The sequence below is a fragment of the Labrus bergylta genome, chromosome 12 (genome assembly GCF_963930695.1).
Source record: "Labrus bergylta chromosome 12, fLabBer1.1, whole genome shotgun sequence".
NCBI classification, from domain to species: domain Eukaryota; kingdom Metazoa; phylum Chordata; class Actinopteri; order Labriformes; family Labridae; genus Labrus; species Labrus bergylta.
In genome coordinates, this window is record NC_089206.1 from 23,507,714 (window position 1) to 23,532,556 (window position 24,843).

The 24,843-nt window shown below is 42.5% G+C and overlaps 1 protein-coding gene and 7 non-coding genes across 9 annotated transcripts in view; all 8 read left to right on the forward strand.

The window, feature by feature from the left end:
* The first annotated feature begins 1,289 nt into the window (after positions 1-1,289).
* trnar-ccu (transfer RNA arginine (anticodon CCU)) lies at positions 1,290-1,362 on the forward strand. Its single transcript has one exon. It is a non-coding gene; the product is annotated as a tRNA-Arg (tRNA).
* A 480-nt stretch (positions 1,363-1,842) lies between these two features.
* Positions 1,843-1,915, forward strand: trnar-ccu (transfer RNA arginine (anticodon CCU)). Its single transcript has one exon. It is a non-coding gene; the product is annotated as a tRNA-Arg (tRNA).
* A 6-nt stretch (positions 1,916-1,921) lies between these two features.
* On the forward strand, positions 1,922-1,993 carry trnam-cau (transfer RNA methionine (anticodon CAU)). Its single transcript has one exon. It is a non-coding gene; the product is annotated as a tRNA-Met (tRNA).
* Positions 1,994-2,399: 406 nt separating this feature from the next.
* On the forward strand, positions 2,400-2,472 carry trnar-ccu (transfer RNA arginine (anticodon CCU)). The gene has a single exon. It is a non-coding gene; the product is annotated as a tRNA-Arg (tRNA).
* A 2,458-nt stretch (positions 2,473-4,930) lies between these two features.
* On the forward strand, positions 4,931-5,003 carry trnar-ccu (transfer RNA arginine (anticodon CCU)). The gene has a single exon. It is a non-coding gene; the product is annotated as a tRNA-Arg (tRNA).
* A 6-nt stretch (positions 5,004-5,009) lies between these two features.
* trnam-cau (transfer RNA methionine (anticodon CAU)) lies at positions 5,010-5,081 on the forward strand. The gene has a single exon. It is a non-coding gene; the product is annotated as a tRNA-Met (tRNA).
* A 1,924-nt stretch (positions 5,082-7,005) lies between these two features.
* On the forward strand, positions 7,006-7,078 carry trnar-ccu (transfer RNA arginine (anticodon CCU)). Its single transcript has one exon. It is a non-coding gene; the product is annotated as a tRNA-Arg (tRNA).
* A 2,731-nt stretch (positions 7,079-9,809) lies between these two features.
* ctnnbl1 (catenin, beta like 1) overlaps positions 9,810-24,843 on the forward strand; it is a 47,422-nt gene continuing 32,388 nt past the window's right edge. Inside the window, exons 1-9 of one of the 2 annotated variants that reach the window (XM_065961463.1) lie at positions 9,810-9,997; positions 10,998-11,243; positions 13,089-13,195; positions 13,474-13,613; positions 14,118-14,215; positions 17,868-17,961; positions 21,447-21,538; positions 21,821-21,893; positions 24,523-24,581. In XM_065961463.1, the coding sequence (XP_065817535.1) occupies positions 9,968-9,997; positions 10,998-11,243; positions 13,089-13,195; positions 13,474-13,613; positions 14,118-14,215; positions 17,868-17,961; positions 21,447-21,538; positions 21,821-21,893; positions 24,523-24,581 (939 nt within the window). In that variant the 5' untranslated portion in view covers positions 9,810-9,967. The remainder of the gene's footprint in view (positions 9,998-10,997; positions 11,244-13,088; positions 13,196-13,473; positions 13,614-14,117; positions 14,216-17,867; positions 17,962-21,446; positions 21,539-21,820; positions 21,894-24,522; positions 24,582-24,843) is intronic. The other variant, XM_020636001.3, reaches the window with a different exon arrangement.

The window sequence follows — 24,843 nt, forward strand, 5'->3', positions numbered from 1 at the left end:
TGTACTCAAACACCAGTTTCTATTCAAAAGGCGTAGCCCAAACAAGGCAGCTTGGGACCTCCTGAGAAGGATCTTGAACGACAGTGTGATTTCCGTCAACTACTACTTGATAAATTCAGGGTGGAGGGCTTTACCCACAGCTGGACATACTGTATTGGAGTAGGATGGTTGACCAAAGTGAGCTCCTCCATGGTTTCTGTTACTACCACACTGCCCTGAGAGGGCATTGTTATGTCATTTGAAAGCAGGGATTGTGGGTTCCAGTCCCATATCAGGTTCTTTACAGCAGAGTGGCGCAGCGGAAGCGTGCTGGGCCCATAACCCAGAGGTCAATGAATCAAAACCATTCTCTGCTAACACAGCTTTCCTGCCACCTGTGCAATTGACTTTCTCTGCTTTCCTCACAGACCAGTGTCATTCTGTATGCAACAGCTGTGTACTCAAACAGAATTTACAAATCAAAAGGCACAGCCCAAACAAGACAATTTGGGACCTCCTGAGAAGGATCTTGAGTGACAGTGTGATAAATTCAGGGTGGAGGACTTTACCCACAGCTGGGACATACTGTATTGGAGTAGGATGGTTGACCAAAGTGAGCTGTGGTTTCTGTTACTACCACACTGGCCTGAGAGGGCATTGTTATGTCATTTGAGAGCACCCATTATGCTTCCCATGTTGTTGCTTTGTTGTGGAAGTCCCCGTATGTGGACGGAACTGATAAAACAAAGTCCTGTGCAGCCCCAGTGGCTTAATGGATAAGGCACCGACCTCCTAAGACAGGGATTGTGGGTTCCAGTCCCATCTAGGGTGGTTTACAGCAGAGTGGCGCAGCAGAAGCATGCTGGCCCATAACCCAGAAGTCAATGGATCAAAACCATCCTCTGCTAAAACAGTTTTCCTGCCAGCTGTGCAACTCTTTTTCTCTGCTTTCCTCACAGACCAGTGTCATTCTGTATGCAACAGCTGTGTACTCAAACAGAATTTACAAATCAAAAGGCATAGCCCAAACAAGACAAGTTGGGACCTCCTGAGAAGGATCTTGAACGACAGTGTGATTTCCGTCAACTACTACTTGATAAATTCAGGGTGGATGGCTTTGCCCACAGCTGGGACACACTGTATTGGAGTAGGATGGTTGACCAAAGTGAGCTGTGGTTTCTGTTACTACCACACTGCCCTGAGAGGGCATTGTTATGTCATTTGAAAGCACCCATTATGCTTCCCATGATGTTGCTTTGTTGTGGAAGTCCACGTATGTGGACGAAACTGATTAAACAAGGTCCTGTGAAGCCCCAGTGGCCTAATGGATAAGGCACTGGCCTCCTAAGCCAGGGATTGTGGGTTCAAGTCCCATCTGGGGTGATTTACAGCAGAGTGGCGCAGCGGATGCGTGCTGGGCCCATAACCCAGAGGTCGATGGATCGAAACCATCCTCTGCTAAAACCCTTTTCCTGCCAGCTGTGCAATTGGTTTTCTCTGCTTTCCTCACAGACCAGTGTCATTCTGTATGCAACATCTTTGTACTCAAACAGCAGTTTCTATTCAAAAGGCGTAGCCCAAACAAGGCAGCTTGGGACCTCCTGAGAAGGATCGCGAGCGACAGTGTGATTTCCGTCAACTACTACTTGATAAATTCAGGGTGGAGGGCTTTACCCACAGCTGGGACATACTGTATTGGAGCAGGATGGTTGACCAAAGTGAGCTGTGGTTTCTGTTACTACCACACTGCCCTGAGAGGGCATTGTTATGTCATTTGAAAGCACCCATTATGCTTCCCATGATGTTGCTTTGTTGTGGAAGTCCACGTATGTGGACGAAACTGATTAAACAAGGTCCTGTGAAGCCCCAGTGGCCTAATGGATAAGGCACTGGCCTCCTAAGCCAGGGATTGTGGGTTCAACTCCCATCTGGGGTGATTTACAGCAGAGTGGCGCAGCGGAAGCGTGCTGGGCCCATAACCCAGAGGTCGATGGATCGAAACCATCCTCTGCTAAAACAGTTTTCCTGCCAGCTGTGCAATTGGTTTTCTCTGCTTTCCTCACAGACCAGTGTCATTCTGTATGCAACAGCTGTGTACTCAAACAGAATTTACAAATCAAAAGGCATAGCCCAAACAAGACAAGTTGGGACCTCCTGAGAAGGATCTTGAGCGACAGTGTGATTTCCATCAACTACTACTTGATAAATTCAGGGTGGAGGGCTTTACCCACAGCTGGACATACTGTATTGGAGTAGGATGGTTGACCAAAGTGAGCTCCTCCATGGTTTCTGTTACTACCACACTGGCCTGAGAGGGCATTGTTATGTCATTTGAAAGCACCCATTATGCTTCCCATGATGTTGCTTTGTTGTGGAAGTCCACGTATGTGGACGAAACTGATAAAACAAAGTCCTGTGAAGCCCCAGTGGCCTAATGGATAAGGCACTGGCCTCCTAAGCCAGGGATTGTGGGTTCAAGTCCCATCTGGGGTGATTTACAGCAGAGTGGCGCAGCAGAAGCGTGCTGGGCCCATAACCCAGAGCTCGATGGATCGAAACCATCCTCTGCTAAAACCATTTTCCTGCCAGCTGTGCAATTGGTTTTCTCTGCTTTCCTCACAGACCAGTGTCATTATGTATGCAACATCTTTGTACTCAAACAGCAGTTTCTATTCAAAAGGCGTAGCCCAAACAAGGCAGCTTGGGACCTCCTGAGAAGGATCGCGAGCGACAGTGTGATTTCCGTCAACTACTTTTTGATAATTTCAGGGTAGATGGCTTTGCCCAAAGCTGGGACATACTGTATTGGAGTAGGATGGTTGACCAAAGTGAGCTCCTCCATGGTTTCTGTTACTACCACACTGCCCTGAGAGGGCATTGCTATGTCATTTGAAAGCAGGGATTGTGGGTTCCAGTCCCATATCAGGTTCTTTACAGCAGAGTGGCGCAGTGGAAGCGTGCTGGGCCCATAACCCAGAGGTCAATGGATCGAAACCATCCTCTGCTGACACAGCTTTCCTGCCACATGTGCAATTGACTTTCTCTGCTTTCCTCACAGACCAGTGTCATTCTGTATGCAACAGCTGTGTACTCAAACAGAATTTACAAATCAAAAGGCATAGCCCAAACAAGGCAGCTTGGGACCTCCTGAGAAGGATCGCGAGCAACAGTGTGATTTCCGTCAACTACTACTTGATAAATTCAGGGTGGAGGGCTTTACCCACAGCTGGGACATACTGTATTGGAGTAGGATGGTTGACCAAAGTGAGCTCCTCCATGGTTTCTGTTACTACCACACTGCCCTGAGAGGGCATTGTTATGTCATTTGAAAGCAGGGATTGTGGGTTCCAGTCCCATATCAGGTTCTTTACAGCAGAGTGGCACAGCGGAAGCGTGCTGGGCCCATAACCCAGAGGTCAATGGATCAAAACCATCCTCTGCTAACACAGCTTTCCTGCCACCTGTGCAATTGACTTTCTCTGCTTTCCTCACAGACCAGTGTCATTCTGTATGCAACAGCTGTGTACTCAAACAGAATTTACAAATCAAAAGGCATAGCCCAAACAAGACAATTTGGGACCTCCTGAGAAGGATCTTGAGTGACAGTGTGATTTCCGTCAACTACTACTTGATAAATTCAGGGTGGAGGGCTTTACCCACAGCTGGGACATACTGTATTGGAGTAGGATGGTTGACCAAAGTGAGCTGTGGTTTCTGTTACTACCACACTGGCCTGAGAGGGCATTGTTATGTCATTTGAGAGCACCCATTATGCTTCCCATGTTGTTGCTTTGTTGTGGAAGTCCCCGTATGTGGACGGATGTGATAAAACAAAGTCCTGTGCAGCCCCAGTGGCTTAATGGATAAGGCACTGACCTCCTAAGACAGGGATTGTGGGTTCCAGTCCCATCTAGGGTGGTTTACAGCAGAGTGGCGCAGCAGAAGCATGCTGGGCCCATAACCCAGAGGTCGATGGATCGAAACCATCCTCTGCTAAAACCGTTTTCCTGCCAGCTGTGCAATTGGTTTTCTCTGCTTTCCTCACAGACCAGTGTCATTCTGTATGCAACAGCTGTGTACTCAAACAGAATTTACAAATCAAAAGGCAAAGCCCAAATAAGACAAGTTGGGACCTCCTGAGAAGGATCTTGAACGACAGTGTGATTTCCATCAACTACTACTTGATAAATTCAGGGTGGATGGCTTTGCCCACAGCTGGGACACACTGTATTGGAGTAGGATGGTTGACCAAAGTGAGCTGTGGTTTCTGTTACTACCACACTGGCCTGAGAGGGCATTGTTATGTCATTTGAAAGCACCCATTATGCTTCCCATGATGTTGCTTTGTTGTGGAAGTCCACGTATGTGGACGAAACTGATAAAACAAAGTCCTGTGAAGCCCCAGTGGCCTAATGGATAAGGCACTGGCCTCCTAAGACAGGGATTGTGGGTTCCAGTCCCATCTAGGGTGGTTTACAGCAGAGTGGCGCAGCAGAAGCATGCTGGGCCCATAACCCAGAGGTCGATGGATCGAAACCATCCTCTGCTAAAACCGTTTTCCTGCCAGCTGTGCAATTGGTTTTCTCTGCTTTCCTCACAGACCAGTGTCATTCTGTATGCAACAGCTGTGTACTCAAACAGAATTTACAAATCAAAAGGCAAAGCCCAAATAAGACAAGTTGGGACCTCCTGAGAAGGATCTTGAACGACAGTGTGATTTCCATCAACTACTACTTGATAAATTCAGGGTGGATGGCTTTGCCCACAGCTGGGACACACTGTATTGGAGTAGGATGGTTGACCAAAGTGAGCTGTGGTTTCTGTTACTACCACACTGGCCTGAGAGGGCATTGTTATGTCATTTGAAAGCACCCATTATGCTTCCCATGATGTTGCTTTGTTGTGGAAGTCCACGTATGTGGACGAAACTGATAAAACAAAGTCCTGTGAAGCCCCAGTGGCCTAATGGATAAGGCACTGGCCTCCTAAGCCAGGGATTGTGGGTTCAAGTCCCATCTGGGGTGATTTACAGCAGAGTGGCGCAGCGGAAGCGTGCTGGGCCCATAACCCAGAGGTCGATGGATCGAAACCATCCTCTGCTAAAACCCTTTTCCTGCCAGCTGTGCAATTGGTTTTCTCTGCTTTCCTCACAGACCAGTGTCATTATGTATGCAACATCTTTGTACTCAAACAGCAGATTCTATTCAAAAGGCGTAGCCCAAACAAGGCAGCTTGGGACCTCCTGAGAAGGATCGCGAGCGACAGTGTGATTTCCGTCAACTACTTTTTGATAAATTCAGGGTAGATGGCTTTGCCCAAAGCTGGGACATACTGTATTGGAGTAGGATGGTTGAGAAAAGTGAGCTCCTCCATGGTTTCTGTTACTACCACACTGCCCTGAGAGGGCATTGTTATGTCATTTGAAAGCAGGGATTGTGGGTTCCAGTCCCATATCAGGTTCTTTACAGCAGAGTGGTGCAGTGGAAGCGTGCTGGGCCCATAACCCAGAGGTCGATGGATCAAAACCATCCACGTATGTGGACGAAACTGATAAAACAAGGTTCTGTGAAGCCCCAGTGGCCTAATGGATAAGGCACTGGCCTCTTAAGCCAGGGATTGCCAAGCTTCGCTTAGCTTAACCCTGCCACCTGTGCAATTGACTTTCTCTGCTTTCCTCACAGACCAGTGTCATTCTGTATGCAACAGCTGTGTACTCAAACAGAATTTACAAATCAAAAGGCATAGCCCAAACAAGGCAGCTTGGGACCTCCTGAGAAGGATCGCGAGCAACAGTGTGATTTCCGTCAACTACTACTTGATAAATTCAGGGTGGAGGGCTTTACCCACAGCTGGGACATACTGTATTGGAGTAGGATGGTTGACCAAAGTGAGCTCCTCCATGGTTTCTGTTACTACCACACTGGCCTGAGAGGGCATTGTTATGTCATTTGAGAGCACTCATTATGCTTCCCATGTTGTTGCTTTGTTGTGCAAGTCCCCGTATGTGGACGGAACTGATAAAACAAAGTCCTGTGCAGCCCCAGTGGCTTAATGGATAAGGCACTGACCTCCTAAGACAGGGATTGTGGGTTCCAGTCCCATCTGGGGTGGTTTACAGCAGAGTGGCACAGCAGAAGCGTGCTGGGCCCATAACCCAGAGGTCGATGGATCGAAACCATCCTCTGCTAAAACTGTTTTCCTGCCAGCTGTGCAATTGGTTTTCTCTGCTTTCCTCACAGACCAGTGTCATTATGTATGCAACATCTTTGTACTCAAACACCAGTTTCTATTCAAAAGGCATAGCCCAAACAAGGCAGCTTGGGACCTCCTGAGAAGGATCGCGAGCGACAGTGTGATTTCCGTCAACTACTACTTGATAAATTCAGGGTGGAGGGCTTTACCCACAGCTGGGACATACTGTATTGGAGTAGGATGGTTGACCAAAGTGAGCTCCTCCATGGTTTCTGTTACTACCACACTGCCCTGAGAGGGCATTGTTATGTCATTTGAAAGCAGGGATTGTGGGTTCCAGTCCCATATCAGGTTCTTTACAGCAGAGTGGCACAGCGGAAGCGTGCTGGGCCCATAACCCAGAGGTCAATGGATCAAAACCATCTTCTGCTAACACAGCTTTCCTGCCAGCTGTGCAATTGGTTTTCTCTGCTTTCCTCACAGACCAGTGTCATTATGTATGCAACATCTTTGTACTCAAACAGCAGTTTCTATTCAAAAGGCGTAGCCCAAACAGGGCAGCTTGGGACCTCCTGAGAAGGATCGCGAGCGACAGTGTGATTTCCGTCAACTACTTTTTGATAAATTCAGAGTAGATGGCTTTGCCCAAAGCTGGGACATACTGTATTGGAGTAGGATGGTTGACCAAAGTGAGCTGTGGTTTCTGTTACTACCACACGGGCCTGAGAGGGCGTTGTTATGTCATTTGAAAGCACCCATTATGCTTCCCATGATGTTGCTTTGTTGTGGAAGTCCACGTATGTGGACGAAACTGATAAAACAATGTCCTGTGAAGCCCCAGTGGCCTAATGGATAAGGCACTGGCCTCCTAAGCCAGGGATTGTGGGTTCAAGTCCCAGGTGGGGTGATTTACAGCAGAGTGGCACAGCGGAAGCGTGCTGGGCCCATAACCCAGAGGTCGATGGATCGAAACCATCCTCTGCTAACACAGCTTTCCTGCCACCTGTGCAATTGACTTTCTCTGCTTTCCTCACAGACCAGTGTCATTCTGTACGCAACAGCTGTGAACTCAAACAGAATTTCCAAATCAAAAGGCGTAGCCCAAACAAGACATCTTGGGACCTCCTGAGAAGAATCTGAAACAACAGTGTGATTTCCATCAACTACTACTTGATAAATTCAGGGATTGGAGTATTGGAGTAGGATGGATGACCAAAGTGAGCTGTGGTTTCTGTTACTAGCACACTGGCCTGAGAGGGCATTGTTATGTCATTTGAAAGCATCCATTATGTTTCCCATGTTGTTGCTTTGTTGTGGAAGTCCACGTATGTGGACGGAACTGATAAAGCAAGGTCCTGTGAAGCCCCAGTGGCCTAATGGATAAGGCACTGGCCTCCTAAGCCAGGGACTGACCTCTGGGTTAGAGGATGGATCGAAACCATCCTCTGCTAAAACAGCTTTCCTGCCAGCTGTACAATTGGTTTTCTCTGCTAGATGGCTTTGCCCAAAGTTGGGACATGTTGTGTTGGAGTAGGATGGTTGAGAAAAGTGAGCTTCATGGTGGTGCCATGGAAGCATGTTTGGCCCATATCCCAGAGGTCAATGGATCATAACCATCCTCAGAAATAAAAAGCTTTCATGAATCAGTCAGTTGACTTAAAACTGCTGCTAAGTTTTATTAAATGGTTATATTCTACTCATGTGTAATAGAAAGAATTAACTGACATTAAATTTGCACAATAATTAATACCTGTTCTATTCCATTTCTGACAGCCATGTCTTTTTGTCAAAGTCTTGATTTCCATTGAATAATATTCGTAGTTTCTGACTTTTTTGGATCACTTAAAATGCACTAATGAAACTGACTGTGTGTAAGTTTACAACAAATTTACACATCTCGGTGAAGAAAATGCACTGAATTTCTCTTTTTGCAAAGATTGGAACTTTAACTACAGTTAGGCAGTCTCTTACTGTACAGGCTCATCCATACCAGATGAACATGTGGCTCATTGTCATTATTTTTATGTATGTCCATCTGTCAGCAGAATTGAGCAAATAATGAAAATAACTATTGTGCATAAAATCTTGTGATTAAGCACCATTTACACAGAACTCCGACATTATGATCTTGTTTTCATTTTTCATATATAGATAACGCATTTTTCTTCTTAATTACATTTTTGAATTAACAGTCTGTGTTTTATTACTTTTTGTATGTATTTTGATCCTAACTTAGTGATCATCCTCAGAAAAAGCAAACATGCAATTTTCCCAATCAAACTTTGTTTTCATCTGAAGCTGTCTCTAGCCTGTAATCCCTGGATGAGATTTCCATATAAATGTCTTTTTCACCCCTCGTGCTCTCCTTTTCCCTCTTTCACCCCATGTCTCTCTTTCCTTTGATCAAGCACTTATTCCCTCATGTTTGCTGGGACGTCAAGCTCTACTGCTTGGCAGTGGTCCTCCTTTTAAATGTTGTTTCTATTGTTCTACTGTCACAGATCACTGACCAGAGACTGGAATGGCAATGAAGGCTTCTACACCATGCAACACTCATATATTTCCCAATGAATCCTATTGAAAAGACGATTTTCTGCCTGTCTGGAACACTAAGCCATCTTGGCATAAAGCTCTCAAGTATGAATACAGCTAAATTGAGCCCTTAAGACTAGGATTTCATGTGCAGGGTCTGATGAGGACAGTCAGGTCTGATTTAACCTGCCTAATTAAGGGGGTTTATATCAGGATTGGCAAATAAGCTAAAGAAATCTATTGGGAATGAAAACATATTGGTTGCATTACTTTTGGCGCAACATGCTGTGTGGCAAGTATAAAAAATATGTTAACAAATTTAATACAACTTATTATAATGATCGATAGTATCAAAAAAATGTACCCTCCTGCTTTGTGATTTTAGTTACTTCTGTAAATATAGGCCTAAAGTTCATCCTTATGGTTCATACTTTTTTGTCCTTGTGCTACAGACTGAAAAAATTAGTTGTGACAGCCACAGTTGTGTCACCTGTGATACAACTCGATTAGAACATCTTTTTCCAGTTTGTCTCAAAATGTGTAACTTTTGAAATAAGTGCATCCATGTTGCGTGCTTATTAAACACACCATTATCATAGATAATGCGAAATTGTAGAAATGCAGCACAAATATGTTGTTAGGTTGATGGACTTTTCCCCCCAGCTTTACAGAAGGAAGTTCATGGAATAAAAATTCATGAGGAGCAACCATGGATTGTATATAAATATATGCATGCATTTATATATAAATTCTCACACACTGTAAGATCTCATAAGTCAGGTAAAAAAATCACGAAAACCTGCTTAAAAAAAGAAAAGAAAACATAATTTAAAAGTAAAAAATAACTTTTTGATTTAAGTGTATGATACCTACTTTTGTTCACTGTGAATGTGCACAACTTAAATTCATTAAAACATTACATTGCCTTTACCATTTAAGTTGTATCAGCACACAATATACTTTAAACTGGAACTATTTTCAAACATTTTATTCAGTTCCACATTTTACAATGCAAGACACTAAAGCATTGATGTTTTATGTGAGAAGCCCAGGGTTGCAGAAAGAGTGACAGTCAAAGTGTACGACAGTATCTTCCTACTGCGGCTTCCTACTACGACAGCGAAGCAAAACGTTTTACGGCAAGCATGTCTGCTCCTTTGAAAGCTTGTTGTTAGCCGGATAAATATTTACACAATTTCACGCTCTGCTTAAATATCCAAGCTTGAGCAAAACATTTTCACCTTTAGGTTTTTATTCCGGAGATATGGATGTTGGGGAGCTCCTTAACTATCAGGTAAGTATTTTATTCTGCTCACTACTGTTGTGAGGCTTTACGTTAGCAATCCTTACTTCATTCACTGGAGTTAATGCATTAGCATCGCTTGCAAATAATGATGCACGTCTTGCAAGAACGCTTTAATTTTGTTTCATTATTTACTTTCATGGGTCTGTATGTTCTAGAAACCATTACTGAAATTAGTTAGTTACTATTACATTGTTCGACTTGTTGTAGTTTAACTAAATACGAGCAGTTATCATGCTAACTAACAGGTTGCTAATTATTTGGCTTCAGAAAATTAAGAGGTAGACTACGACTGTAACTTGGTTATTATAGATATTAGTGTATAAAGTAGGTGAAAACACAAATGCTTTTACATTGACACATAAACCATATACATCCCTGAATACTGGCTGGGTAGATCTGAAGATTATTTTGTCCAAGACATCTTCTGTTTAGCATGCCAGTACCCATTGGTAAATCTTGTAATTGACGTGTAGTCACTTATAATCCTTGCATTACACCACACATCATGACATAAAATGCATTTCCCCTATCATTAATATGCATTTAAAAATTCGGCTGAAAAAAAAGATAATTTTTTCTCTCGATGTTTATCATAAAACTGCCTGAAGCAGCTGGTTATAGTAGTTCTCATTTCTTCGGAATATCTACTGAACACCTGCTTATGTACTGAAACAAAATGTGCTTATTGGACACACAGAAGTAATTCAAAGTTATCTTTGAATAGACTTAAAGCAGTTTTGCCTACTTCAATTTGTTTTGATAGTTTTTGCTGTGGTTTGTCTAGTCAGGTGCATAGGAATACTTTTGTGTGGTATATAACAATGTAGTATTAAGTATCTCTTTCTAATTTTTGCATGAAATGTTATAGAAAAAAAAATCCTCTTACTAATTTCGTCCCACACTGAGTGATCTGAGCTATTTCATTTTAATTTTCAACATGACTGTGTATGCACATTGTAAAACTTCAACATGTCCTTTTAACTTGCAGCCTGACAGAGGAGCAAAGCGTCCCAGGGACGGGGATGGCGGATCAGCAGGAGGAGATGAAGACTCCAGGGGAGGGAAGCAGCAGAAGGGGCTGAGTGCCAGGGAGTTGGCCAGATACCGGGAAGCAGCAGCTGCAGCCGGAGTAGGGATTGATGTTGGGGGTGAAATGAGGGACACTGAGGAGCTGTCTGGGGACAAGAAAAAGATCCTGGAGAAACTAATGGACCAGGATGAAGAGGAACCTGAGGTAGGGGAAATTATACAGAATTGTTACATTTGTGTAACGTTCAAGTATTTGTATTTGTATTTGTCAAGAAACTCAATGTATGAATATTTGGCCTATTAGAGGGAGGGCTGCTTGGGCACAAGGGTCATGCAATCACAGGATTGTACAGTCACAGTCAGATTGAGCCCAAACTGTCCTACAGCTATCCTCCGTTTTTCTGTCAATTCCATTGAGACTGGAAGGTAAGCCTATGGGACTATGGCTAAAAAGCAGAGAAGAGTAAGGAGAATGTGGTTGAAAAAGACCCTGTGGTAACAAAGTTTGGCGTTGAAATAATAAATTAGCAGGTATTCAAACAGCACCATGACAGAGAAGCTCTACAGTTAAAAAATAACCAACCCTGCCTTTAAATTTAAGGTTCGATTTTGATCACATTATCATCACATCACAATTTTTGACAATGGTAGTGGACACTGCAAATGTAATTTATATAATGCAGTCTGGGGTTCTTTTTTTTTTACTAAAATAATTTCTCAGAGAGGCACACATTGGTCTTTATCATACACAATAGTTTTGCAAAACTTGTTCTGTTATGTATTAAAGGTATCATTGCTGTTTTATTTGCACTGTGATGCAGAAGTAGGATAATTCAAAGGTTTAATTGTCAGCTTTTACAGACTCATTCCCCGTCATCCACACTGGGGATGAAGCAGAGTAGGCAAAGATATTGCTGTTTGCATTTCTGTCAGGTTCCTGATCATTTTTGATATTCTCTTTTTTTTACCTGAGATCATCTGTTTCAGACTCACTCTTACAACTCCAAATGCTCAGCTGGTATAGGTTAGAGAGCTGGGGGGTGCTGAGTAGTGCGTGACAGAGGCAGAGAAGGATTCTTCCGTAATGGTGACTGTTTCTGTGTTAATACCACTACATTGGATGTTTTTTACGCAAGACAAACGCAACAGTGGAAAATGATATACTTACAACTGAGTCAAGTATTGTAACAGTATAAACTAAAAAGCAGAGAAACATAGCTCAAGGTGAATCAATCAATCATTCAATCATTATTTGTTAGCTCGAGGCGCTTTACCAAAGAGCAGGTTAAAGACCTTATTTATCATTATGTTACAAAAGAAAAATGGGATATGGGAAGATGAGATATGATGCAGGAAGGATTTCTCCTTTGTAGTCCTCGAGTCCCCCGCGTTTCTCGTGTTCCTGTTGTCCACACTTCCTTGGTGTAGAGGTAGAGGTCGGAGCAGGCCTTGCATGAATGAGGACTTCTACATGTCAGCTAAAAGAGAGTAAATAGTCGACTTTCGGCTACATGGACAGACCTTTAGTTTAAGATCCTGATAGTTTTTTAATTAGCAGAATTGAAGTTAGTCGTCTGTGTTCGCGTCTTGAAAGTTGAGTTCAAATCTAAAATCATACAACCATAGCACAAGACCCGTTGTCAGTACCACTGCTGCCATATTAATTGAGGCCAAAGAAAATGTATTATTCTGCTCTGGTGCCAAGGTTTTTTATTCACCGTGTCAAGAGCTGCTCAAAGCAAAGTGCTGCACTGTGCCATAATGACTGACTATTGTAATTTCCTAACCTGTCATTATCTTTTCAACACTTTAGTGGGCTTTTAAGCCAGCAGGAGGTCAAAAACATTCCCCTTCCACTTAAATGCACTTACAAGCCCCTGGATCATCGAAAACTTCTGGGTTCTTTGCTCAACTCACCTAATTAGTTTGACTCTTGATATTTCTCTGTCATTGCAGCAGCTTCCCTCTAAGAAAGATTTTTCTTTCCTCTTTCTCTGTCTTCCCTTTTCAAACATTTCATCCTCTCTCCTTCTGTGAACCAATCAAACAGGCAGAGCCGGTGGACGAGAGTTCAGTGAAGAAAATGATCCTAACCTTTGAGAAACGGTCGTATAAAAATCAGGAGCTGAGGATTAAGTTTCCAGACAGCCCAGAGAAGTAAGTGTGGTACTGACCATTCACAAAGCTTTGCTCTATAGGCTGTATATATTTTAAGAACTCTAACACTATAATAGGTGATAAACTACATTTCATATGTAATAATGAAATATTTTAAGCCTAAACATACAGCGCTCTGTCTCTTAAGTAATGGAGTATATATAAAGTACATGACAGGGTATCTTTATAAGTATTTATTACATTCCCTCTATTGTGCTTAGTGATTTATATTTAAATAAAATGTTGCAAATCAAAATGTTTCTTGCTCTTTAAAACAGGTTCATGGAGTCTGAGCTGGATCTGAACGACATCATCCAGGAGATGCATGTGATCGCCACAATGCCCGACCTGTACCACCTGCTGGTGGAGCTCAACGCTGTCCACTCCCTGCTGGGCCTCCTCAGTCATGAGAACACTGATATCCTTTCTTTGATATATATGTGTGGGCTCTGACTACTAAGGTGTATTATGGGTGAAAGGCTTGAAGAGGTTGAAAAGCTCCAGCTTGTAGTATGAAGATCGACTTTATTAACAAATTAGACTGACGTGTCATCCATGACCTTGATGAGGGCCACCTATGATGACCCTGATGAAGGCCGTCTATGACGACCCTGATGAGGGCCACAAAGTTCCATGAAGATGAATTAAGGATATCTGTTAGAAAACACACTAGGTTTTTGTCTTTTCACAAGATTTGTTGACCATAGCAAAAAGAGCAGAATATTGCTGTCCACATGATTTAATTATCTGATCATAAAATTCAAAGCAATTTATTAAACAGTATGCAATTTATCAGTTAAATTTACTAAATGATCATGAGATTGGTTTTCAGTAGCTGATTTTGATTCTACAGTCAATTGTCAGTCTGGCACTGGTATATGTTATGTGTGATCACGTTCATATTGTCCTTAGCCTGAGCTACATGTTGCCATAGCAGTGGTGGACCTGCTGCAGGAGCTGACAGATATCGACACACTCCATGAAAGCGAGGAGGGGGCCGAGGTACTCATAGACGCTCTGGTGAGTTCAGGATTTACACCAGACTTTAAAGATATTGATGAAGCTGCACTTTGGAGTCGATACTCAAGCTTTTTGGCTCTGACACCCGAATCAGGGAGGGGATAGATTTATGAAATGAATAAATCAGAGGGAAGGCCTTAGTTGGCGCCCACTCATATCTGCAGAAGAGATAACTTAGGCCCCGTGTCCACCTAGAGTGCCAGCATCTTAGTAAAATTGTTTTCAATGAGACAAGAGCGTTTGCAGCAGCAGGCGACCACCTTGAGAAAAAGCGCAGCACCCAACGTTTTTTTTTCCGAGCGCTCAAGTTGAAAATCGTTCTACTTTTCAGAAAGGCGCTGTTGACGTCACAGACGCTCTTTTCCAAATGTAAGATATTCCCTGTATTTTTGCCGCCTACAGATTGTGTCTTGTACCCACATCCTCTTTGCTCCGTGACTGGTAAAAACGATCTCAAATAAAAAACAAACAGTAAAAAGTAACGCAGAAGTGTCAGTCATACAGCCGCCGTTGTCAACAGACTGTTGTCATAAAAACAGGACGGACGTGCAGTAACACTTTTCTTCTCAGCGCACAAACGCTTCATGCAAGCACTCGTTAGCGCACAGCCAGCGCTTTTCTGCCGGGAAAAAAATAACTTCTCACAGATTGTTCTTTATTGGTGTTGTCAATCAAAACAACTCTGTGAAATTTGAAGCATAATGATTAAACTGGGGGAAAATATGCTGCTAATTTGTGCTTTCTGTCATAGTTTAATTATTACAAATTTACCTTGTTTGTATCCTTGTGATCTATGCGAGTTGTTGTTGCTATTAAGTAAATTTGAGATCTAATTTAAAAAGTGACATAAACCTGATCAAGGAAAAACATATTAATTTAAAGTGTTATGTCAACCATATAATTATAGCGTCTCCTCTCGTACCCTTTTTTTTTAATGTGAAGGCTTTTTGTCAGCCTCCAGCTCTGTTGGCTTCAACACTCTGTTCAGCATCTCTCTCTCCCCCCCTCTCTCATTCTCTCTCTCTTTCTATTTTTTGTTGTTGTCACTGAGCGTGTCGTGATGCCGTGAGAGCCAGGGTAGATGTTGATGTCCCATTATGTGTGCTGACATTTTGAGCGACACAGACAAAGGTCAAACTACAAAAATGTGTTGATATACCTAGAATAGCGCAGAAAACTGTCACTATGACACTTCCTCAAATAATCTGTGGTTTTATACCAGGCAACATCCCACACGCATATATGCAATCTACCTGTTAGCAACATGATTAATTGAGTAAGTAAGTTATTCTGCCTTTAAGATTTTATTGACCAACAAACCTCAATCCAATGTGCACACTTAAACACGAGGATCCGGGGGGCTTTTAACTATTTGCTGTGCACAGGGAATGTAGATGAAGGTGTGGATGATTGGATGGATGAAAGATGGAGGATCTTTATGATGTTTGCGTCCATTTCGTGAAACAAGGAATCAGCCGGACCCTTCAGGATGAGGCCTGAATGTCTCAGGTGATTGCTTGGTACAACTTAACTCAACTGGCTCCTCCAAAGTTTATACCATCTATTAACAAAAACTTCATTCTTAGTGCAGTGCGGCAGCGTGGATGCAGACAAAGGGAACGCCATGACCACAACCAACACTTACTGTATAAAACCTGAAAACTACACCTCCGTGCTCTGCCATGATTAAAAAGACTCCATCCACCTCCGTCTCAAGGAAGCTCTTATCTGATTATTTTTAACATGAAGGACGAAAGCATAAAGCCTTTAAAAAAACATCACCACAGTATAAATTCATTCTTCACTAGCCTTGATCGTCCGAACTGATGTGAGTTTGCTGATTTCTTTATACTTATTTTGGTTTGCTTATCGTGACTGAAAGCCTCTAACTAGCTAACTGGAGCAGAATGGGTGTGAGACAGTGTTGTGAAGGTGATAAAAACAGGTTCTTGTTCGTCTTATTGAGCTGTTTATAACACATGGCCCTTTTTGAAATCTTAAACCTGAGCACACTTAAGCACTTTCTGCTTAAGACTGTAACTTAACCCACTGAAGTACTAACTTCAGCGCCTCTGTGGTCCATCGTCATGTTTATTTTTTTTTACTTACACAAAGGAGAGACTTGTTTCTCACATCAATTCAACCAAACTACATCACATGCACAATCCCTCCTTATAAGGTAAGACTCAGCTGGTAACATTACAGATGGACAGGAAAGACGCACAGACAAGATTCAGGTGGAGATGAGTTTGAACCACATCACTTGGTTTTCCTTCTGGCTAGCTCGCGGTCTGGTGAGTGTCTTGCAGGAACAGTTGTAGGGACTATTGGACAAACAGTAAAGACAAGAAAACAGTTGTGTCCCAAGAGAAATGTGATATGATGCTTTGTGAAACAGTAGCTCCGGTGCAAGCTCTGCTAAGCTCTCTGGATACAAGCATTATATAAACGCAGTCCATTTACCATGCAATGGAGCACCCACAGCCCCATTCTTCTTTACAGCTTCTTCCCAGGGAAACAGTTTGAGGGCAGCAAGGCTTGGTTGAATCCATTTGTCTCTCCTCTTTGCTATAATGCTTCCAGCTCCTCTGTCCTTGTTGCCAGAAGGCCAGGTGGTATCCTTGATAAGATGAATCAAAATGATCCACAGCGGTCTTTGACTGCTCATAAATCTGTGTCGACTGTCCGTCTTCTTTCATCTGTTAAAGTACTTTTATTCAGCCGGTCGGAACCCCCCCCCCCACCACGAGCTCTGTTTGGTTGAGTCTCTAATCTTGACTTGACTGATAACACCGGGACATGTTCAGAGAAGCTCAGACTGTAAGCAGGTTTCTTCTGCAAAGCCAGAGTCCAGATGTTAAAGTTGTAATTTGTGGCCCTTCATATTTTCTCTTTAAAGTTTGTTTTTCAGATGATTTCTGAAGCATCGTGAAGAATTTGAAAAGATGAAAGTTGTTGGATTTGAAAAGTTAATGTTGACCCGACTTCTTGATACTTACAGATACTCTTCACATTGTACAGCGGCCATGATGAGAAGAGTTTTGTCCTTTAATTTTTGTCTATTTTAAGAATATTGGTGTTGTTGATGCAAAAAAAACTACTTTCTGTCTGCAGCTTTAAATTATTTTTTTTATTTTTTTTAACTTAGTTTTTATTCATTTTTCTCATCAACAACAGTACAATATGAAAAATATTTTAAATTACATTTTTTAATAAAGACGATGTCCTGGTTACAAATTTCTCATTAAACTCAAATTTTTCAATGTTTTTTTGCTCTTATCTAGAGCAGTGATTCTCATCTGGTGGTTCGGGACCCAAAAGTGGGTCACAGAGCCATTTTCGGAGGGTCGCGAATGTGTGCCTGGAAAAAAAGATAGTGTCAAAAAGTCTGTGAAGTATTTTTTGAGCTTGTTTTGTTCCTTCATCCGTGACACATTTTGTACCGTCTTGAGGTTGAATAAATCTGAGTGGTTGAAAATTCTCAAAAATTTGGGTTGCAAATTCTTATGAAGGAGTCCCTGAGGCTTGACCTGATGAGAACCACTGATCTAGAGGAATGAAGTATTTCCACACTGATCAACTTGGTTTCCCTCTCTATGTTGTGATCTTGTTTCAGAACCCTGACTTAAAATTTGTCTCTCTGTGTCTGTAGTTGGAGGGTCAGGTGGTGGCCCTGCTGGTGCAGAACATGGACCGGCTGGATGAGCAGGTGAAGGAGGAGGCTGATGGCATCTTTAACACACTGGGTAAGGAGATATGCACCAAGTCTACACAAGTCTCTGTTTGTCTTGATTAAAGGAAACTTTAATCCACATTTTATCCACAAACATATTCATGTCATATATTATCTTACCTACAATGTTAAGAAGCTTACAACCAAATCAACTTAATTCATATAGCAGCTGTAGCTACCGTGTTTCTTTACATGATCAAATCTACCCAGACTTACATCTCTCCATTAGAACGAGCTGAGCCCTTTCTTGTGAGCTGTAAAACACGTAAAGAACTAGACATGGAAAGGCTTTCACTGCCCTTAACTTTGTGTTTTTAAGAATTTTAAATGATGGGTTAAAAATTAAATGCACACTGCAGGTGGTCTAGGCGATTTTTTTCTGTGGTTTTGTAATTCTCATGAGCCCTATTCAGACTCCAATTTGAAACTATAATATTAAAACACTGGTGTGATGTTTCACCTTCAATCTGAATATTGTAGAGGCGTAATGTGGGGATGAAGTGATCCCCCTTTGTACCATTTTCGGAGATAGTAACAGAGGCATTACAGGCGTTAAAGAGGCAATACGGTTTAGGCGGAGTCAGTAGGGGAGTGCAGCGCTGTGTGTCTGATCGTGTGTCTATGTGTAGCTCCCGCTGTTCTGTGCTTCCATTAACAACGAAAGGCAATGTGAATTCACAGACTGGGACACCAATATTAAACATCATGTACAAAGACGTGATGTTACGGCACTTTTGCAAAAAAAAAAGCAGTCTGAAAAGAGCTACGATTAAAGTGAGGCTTGCAAGAAAACGGCTCAATAAAATCGGGAGTATTTGAACAAAGAAAAAAAAGGTTCCCACTTGTCTAAACAGCTGAGAGACAGGTGTGCTTTTAAGGTGTGTAGGAGCCAGTGCAGTTTGGCCAGTGCAGAGACAGAGAGGGGGGGCTTTCACACTACACACAGCATAGACTACCTTTATTTGTATTCTTTAAGCTTAACAGCGTTCTCTCTGCTGCTAAGTGTCCTAGTCTTTTTAATGTGACGGCGAAGGAAGCTGTCAAGGTCTCATTTGGAGTCGATGACTCTTTTTTTTTTTTCTCTTCCTCAAAGTTAGCCGTAGAAGTTGCAGTATGTTTTTGTCACATTGATTAAACGGCATTCATAAAAGGGCTTGGCGGGGGCATGGGCCAGCAGATAGTTTGAGAAGTCGTGGTCTCTGTATTTAGCCTCTCATGAATCAGACTTTTCTGCCTCTCAGCTCTTTTTGTGTTGAATGAGTCTACTGAGATGATATTTTCTTTGTTGCCAGATTGAGGCCGAGTATCAGGAGGGCTGTTTAGGTGTGTGTTTGGCTCCGTGTGCAAGTGTGGGTTATATCGAGGGAGCGTAGCTATTCAAGTTTGTGTGTGTGTGTGTGTGTTATCAAGGGAGCTCTCCAAGCTTGAATAAGCCTTTTGTCTGCCTTGGCTGCTCTCTGCTCTGAGCCTGCTGTCCTCCAGGATGTTGTCTGTCTGTCTGTCTGTCTGCTCTGTTTGAATCACTGATAAAGCCCCTGCTCTCTCTCTCCCTCAGCACCCTCCCTCTCCATCTTTCTCTCAACATTTCTCTATCATCTGCAGCGGCTCTCTACAGATTTTTTATTTTTTTTATTTGATTTGTCTTATCTCCCAACCCTCTCCTCCATGTATGTTTGTTATCCTCTTGTTACATTCCCTCTGCTTTCCATTCCTCATCTTTGACTTGTCTTCCCTCCCCTTTGCCTCCCTGCTGCTTTTCCCCTCCATTTATTTCCCTCCCCTCTATTCCCACAAGTTTTTCTCTTCTCCCTCCTTTCATCACCACCAACCAGCAATCTCTTTCTCTCCTATTCTGTCTCTCCCTCTCCCCTCCCCTCTTCTCTCTCTCTCCTCTTCTCTCTTTCTCTCTCCCCTCCTCTCTCTCTCTCTCCTTGTCTGTCTCTCTCTCTCTCTTATTTTGCCTCTCTCTCCTCTTGTGTCTCTCTTCTCTCTCTTGCTCTGCCTCTCTAACTCTCCTCTTCTCTCTCTCTCCTCTTCTCTCTTTCTCTCTCCCCTCTTCTCTCTCTCTCTCTCCTCATCTGTCTCTCTCTCTCTCTCTCCTTCTGCCTCTCTCTAACTCTCCTCTTCTATCTCTCTCCTCTCTCTGTCTCTCTCTCTGTTCCCTTCTTCTGCAGTCTGCCCTGATAGAGATATCATGTGACGGACAGAGACGGCTTTCTTTTGATAATATTAGAAGTAGCTGGGACAGAAACCCAGACAGACCTTCTATAAAAAGAGGAATGTTGCGTTTCACATTTCTTCTTCTTCAAAGTTTATCCGTGTAGCATCTATGTGTGTGAAAATGAGGCCGATAGAGGGCTTTGATTGAAGACCACACTATATACAAGTACATAATCAGTGGTTACTTTCCCAGCTGGATTAGTCGGCATCATGCAGAAAGCTCGCCTAGATTTAACATCAAAACCACTTGTGTGTGTGTGTGGGACTTTTTTAAGTCGAGAGAATCTTGAGTGACAGCTTAAGACACATTTCCAGTGTTAAGCTTAAATTTCACCGTGTCATGTTCCAGCTGCGATGTGTCCTCTAGAGCTGATAGCACGAACTGGAGTTAATGCTTTTTGCTTTGACTAGATTTGTTGCAGCGCCCTTCAGAAGGATTTCAGAAGCAGCTTTTCAATCTGCTCTCCTTCAAATATGTACCTGGTCTTTTTTTTATCGTTTCAATGTACAAAACAGATGAGTTGGGACAGAAGTCGGACGCAGGAACAGCAATCTGGACAATTTTCAAAATATAACTCCCTAAGCAGGCTACTCATCCTGTTACAAAAATGCATCAACCTTTTTAGAAAGTTGGCAATTGTAAAAGCACAGAACTTTCAGAAGCAAATAACCAAATCATCAATATTTTAGCAATGTAGTTTAATCAGACCGAGAAGCTGCTGAGTATCTGAAACACTCCCTGTGGGGTTTGATTCAGGGGCAGAGCAAAGCCGTGTCCCAGACTGCATTAGGGCTTTCTCACTTGCAGAAAACTCCTGAAATACTCCAGAGCCACATTTGGTGCTCTGACATCACCCGGAGTTTCTCCTGCAAGCCCCCCTAGTATTTTTTCCGCAGCAAGTCCTCATGGCCTGATGTGAGAATGCAGCAGGATATTCTCCAGGGAATTCACCTCGAGCCAATGGTAGGGGGGAGTGACGTTATACTGTGACTGCTGCACGGTGCATAGAGTGTATGCATGCGGCCGCTACGATCTCCGTGCACGTAATTAAACGGCTGCATAGTGTTTTCTGTTCTCCAGTATGTTGTTCTCCGCTCTTCTGTTGACATTGTGATTCTGCCGAACTACAAAGCATTGATATAAACGCTGTCCTATACGTCAACACAGTGTGTATGCTGTGCCTAACTGACTTGCTAAAATTAACTTGAATTATGCAGACACAAGACTTTAAGGTTTATTTTTAGATTTTTAATATTACATTTTTAAATCTTTCTCAGCTATCATCGAAAATATGGCAGAGTTCAGACCAGGCCTGTGCACAGAGGCTGCCCAGCAAGGACTCATGCAGTGGCTGCTCAAGAGAATCAAGGTAAGAATGTGGCAACTGATTTAAAAGAAGAATTGTCTTTTGCACTAATGTTTCAAAAATCAGTTGTATTGCATGCATATGTGTTCAGGTGCCCAGTCATGTAAAGCAGAAAAGAAGACATTTAAAGCGTACTGTGCCTGTAGAATAAATATTTCTAAAAATCTGAAATAGATGTTGTCTCTCAGAGGATATGGAGATTTTCTTATACTCTGGTCTTTGGAGAACAAAGTTACTCGAGATGAGAGGTAATTTGAACGTGGTCTCTTCTCCCTTTCCTCTCAGGCAAAGATGCCTTTTGATGCTAACAAGCTGTACTGCAGTGAAATCCTGGCTATCTTGCTGCAAAACAATGACAGTAAGTGTGTCTCTCTAAATGGTCTGTGGCTTCCAAATGGTGCTAATTTATCTTCTGCATTTCTTTTCCCTCTCAGCCTCCATGAACAGACAGAAAATTCACAGTTCCCTGTTTCCTTTGCTTTTCCTTCCTTCTACCTGGATTATTCTTCCTCCATTACATTTCCTTATTTCCCCTTTTTTGCTCACCGCTCTTTCAGTCTTCCTATTTCACGTCTTTTCTTCCCTCTCTCCTCGTCTATTTGCAGTCTCCTGCACCCTTCTCTCACTCACTAAAACCCTGTAAAGCCTCAGATAGCCACAGGACGATCAGGTGCTTGGACAGGTTCTCATTAATGGTACAGGCCATATTGATATTCAGAGGGAGTCGTGTTTCACTTTACACTCGTTCTCCCCCTCTTCTCTTCCATTTATCCTCTCCATCCTGCCCTTCAAATACAAAATAAAACTTCACAAAAAAAAGGTTTTCTTCCCAGAGAATGCTGTTCCCTATTAAAATACTGTCATTCACTTGGATTTAAAAAATATGCAAATCGCATGACTATTATTAAAATATGACAGTTTGGGAAAAATCCTTGATGTGCTAATTTGAATGTAATTATCGCTGCCTCTTGTCAAATCTGACTTAAAACGCCTCTCTGAAGGGTTTATATGTAAAAATACTCCATGCAGCAAACGAGAACAGCATTTCATTCCCACTAATTAAGACCCTGTAGATACACCATTTTTCTAATGAAGTTGTGTTTTTAGTTATGGAAACTTTCCTGCACAGAGAAAGTAACAGATTAAATGCACAAAGTATTTTTGGGTAAATAAAGTCTAGGTTGTTCCACTTTTCTGATGCAAATTCACAGAATTTCTGTGTATTAAAAGGCTACCTCCACACTACTGCAGTCTCAATTTAACATTAGACCATTAGGTGGAGTCAGTAGCATTGTTTGTTGCAGCTCGTAAACACCTGATTCAAAGTGGGGCCCCCCCTCCTGGGCTCATCGTCACCGGATGTGCACACTTACTGCCTCTGACAGAGGCTGCGAGATCACAACCACCCGGTCCAGCAACCACCTGCTGCATGTCGTTCCTATGCGCGACCTGAAACGTCAAGTCATAAGCATTGTTTGATAGCAAGACTTACCATGAGCGTAAACTGCTTCTTACCTACACTGCAACCTAACTTAGTATGTTACTTTTTCTTGTAATGGAAAAGCCAATCATTAAGCACGCTAGCCCAAGCTAACCGCCTGCGTTGGGAACCTGCCTGTCCAACAGAAAGCCGACCAACTCCTCGTCACTCTTCATCTCAAGCTGCTTCATCAGTGCCCGGAAGCGGAAACCCAAATGTTCACTCTCGTTTTCCTCACTATGATTATATTGTATTTTCTTTGCCGCTACGTCTGCCATATTCGTAGGTCTGAATGGTGTCCAGGTGTTGAATATCCACTCCTGAACTCTCCTGCGTGCTGTCATTGGTGTGGGGAAACATAAACCCAATCCCCACCCAGAAAATTGTCCCAAGTCAACCAAAGCATCAAAGTCCAGGCAGAGGACAGGGTCTCTGTAGACATGGTCACCTCCACACATGTATGGATGATTGAGCTGCATTATTTCTTCACAATCTTCACCCATTCTGCAACGCTAAAAACCATATTACACATGACAGTTTATGTATAACGGAAAAGGCGCTGACTGGTTATATCAGCCCAGAACGGCAGCACTCCATGTACCAGCTTGAATAACAACAAGGTCCGCAGTGCTTAGTATAAATTCTTCACTTCAGTGTAACAGCTGCAAAGCCGGGGCTTTAATTTCTTTTGGAAAGAGTTGCATTTAAGTAGTGTGACGAATCCAGGAAGGATAATCGTGAGTGATTAGACCCATCAGCCATCAAACAAGGTTGACTGCGCTGTCATTTCCAAATGTAATTTGCCCATACACACTCCAACACCAAAGTTTTCAAGCTAAATTAGGGGTCCAAGTGTTTGTTTTTTTACGGGGTTTGAAATGCTGAAATAGAGAGGGCAATAAGAGTTAACATAGGAATAGACATACTTGTCTAAAAAGAAAGAACTAGTCGTCTGAATGTCAAGTTCTCAGGGATTTGGGGTGTATGAGAAGCCGAACAGTATCATGTAATCTTAAAAATGATTCTCAGCCAAAGCAGATATTTAATTTTATTTAATTTTATTTGTTTCGCTCATGGAAATGTTCAAAGTTTCAAATTAAAAAAGAAGAAAACAATTCAAAATGTGATCACATTCGATGTCCAGAAAGGAGCACGGAGAAGAACAATCTTATTTTGCCAGCCCTTTACCTAAAACACATAACTCTTGAGTAAATATTTTTTCCTTTGTCCTTGTTTTTTTCTGCATTCTCTCTCTCTCTGGAGGTCCCACATGGCCAATGTGTTTGTCAGTGATTGTTCTCATCGTATGTCTTTGTAGCATTTCTCTCACTCCCTCCTAGTCTTTGCCTCCTTCTCTTTTACCTTCCTTCATCTATCCACTTAAACTTTTATCCCCCTGACTGTTTTCTCTCCTCCCTTCTCCTCCCTAAATGTCTCAATTTAATCTCCCTGTTGTCCTGTTCCTCCATTTTTATTGCATAGTCTTCCTTCTACTTTTTTTCCACAGATACCAGAGAACTGTTGGGAGAGATGGATGGCATTGATGTGTTACTGCAGCAACTATCTGTAAGATTTTACCTTTACTCTAGTTTTTGTTTGCTCTCTCACATCCTATTTATTTACAGGTTCATTTGAGTCTTGCTTGGTTTAAGCTCAGTAGTTTCTCCACCATGAGTATCTCCAGATCAAAGATTGACAATATGTTTGTATACACAATTAAGTCGAGCTACGTTTAAAGCCTGTTTAGGCCATTTACATGGATTTACATGGTCTACACAGCTATCTATGTGTGCTAGTCCGACTTCAGGAAGTATGACTTAGTGTGATT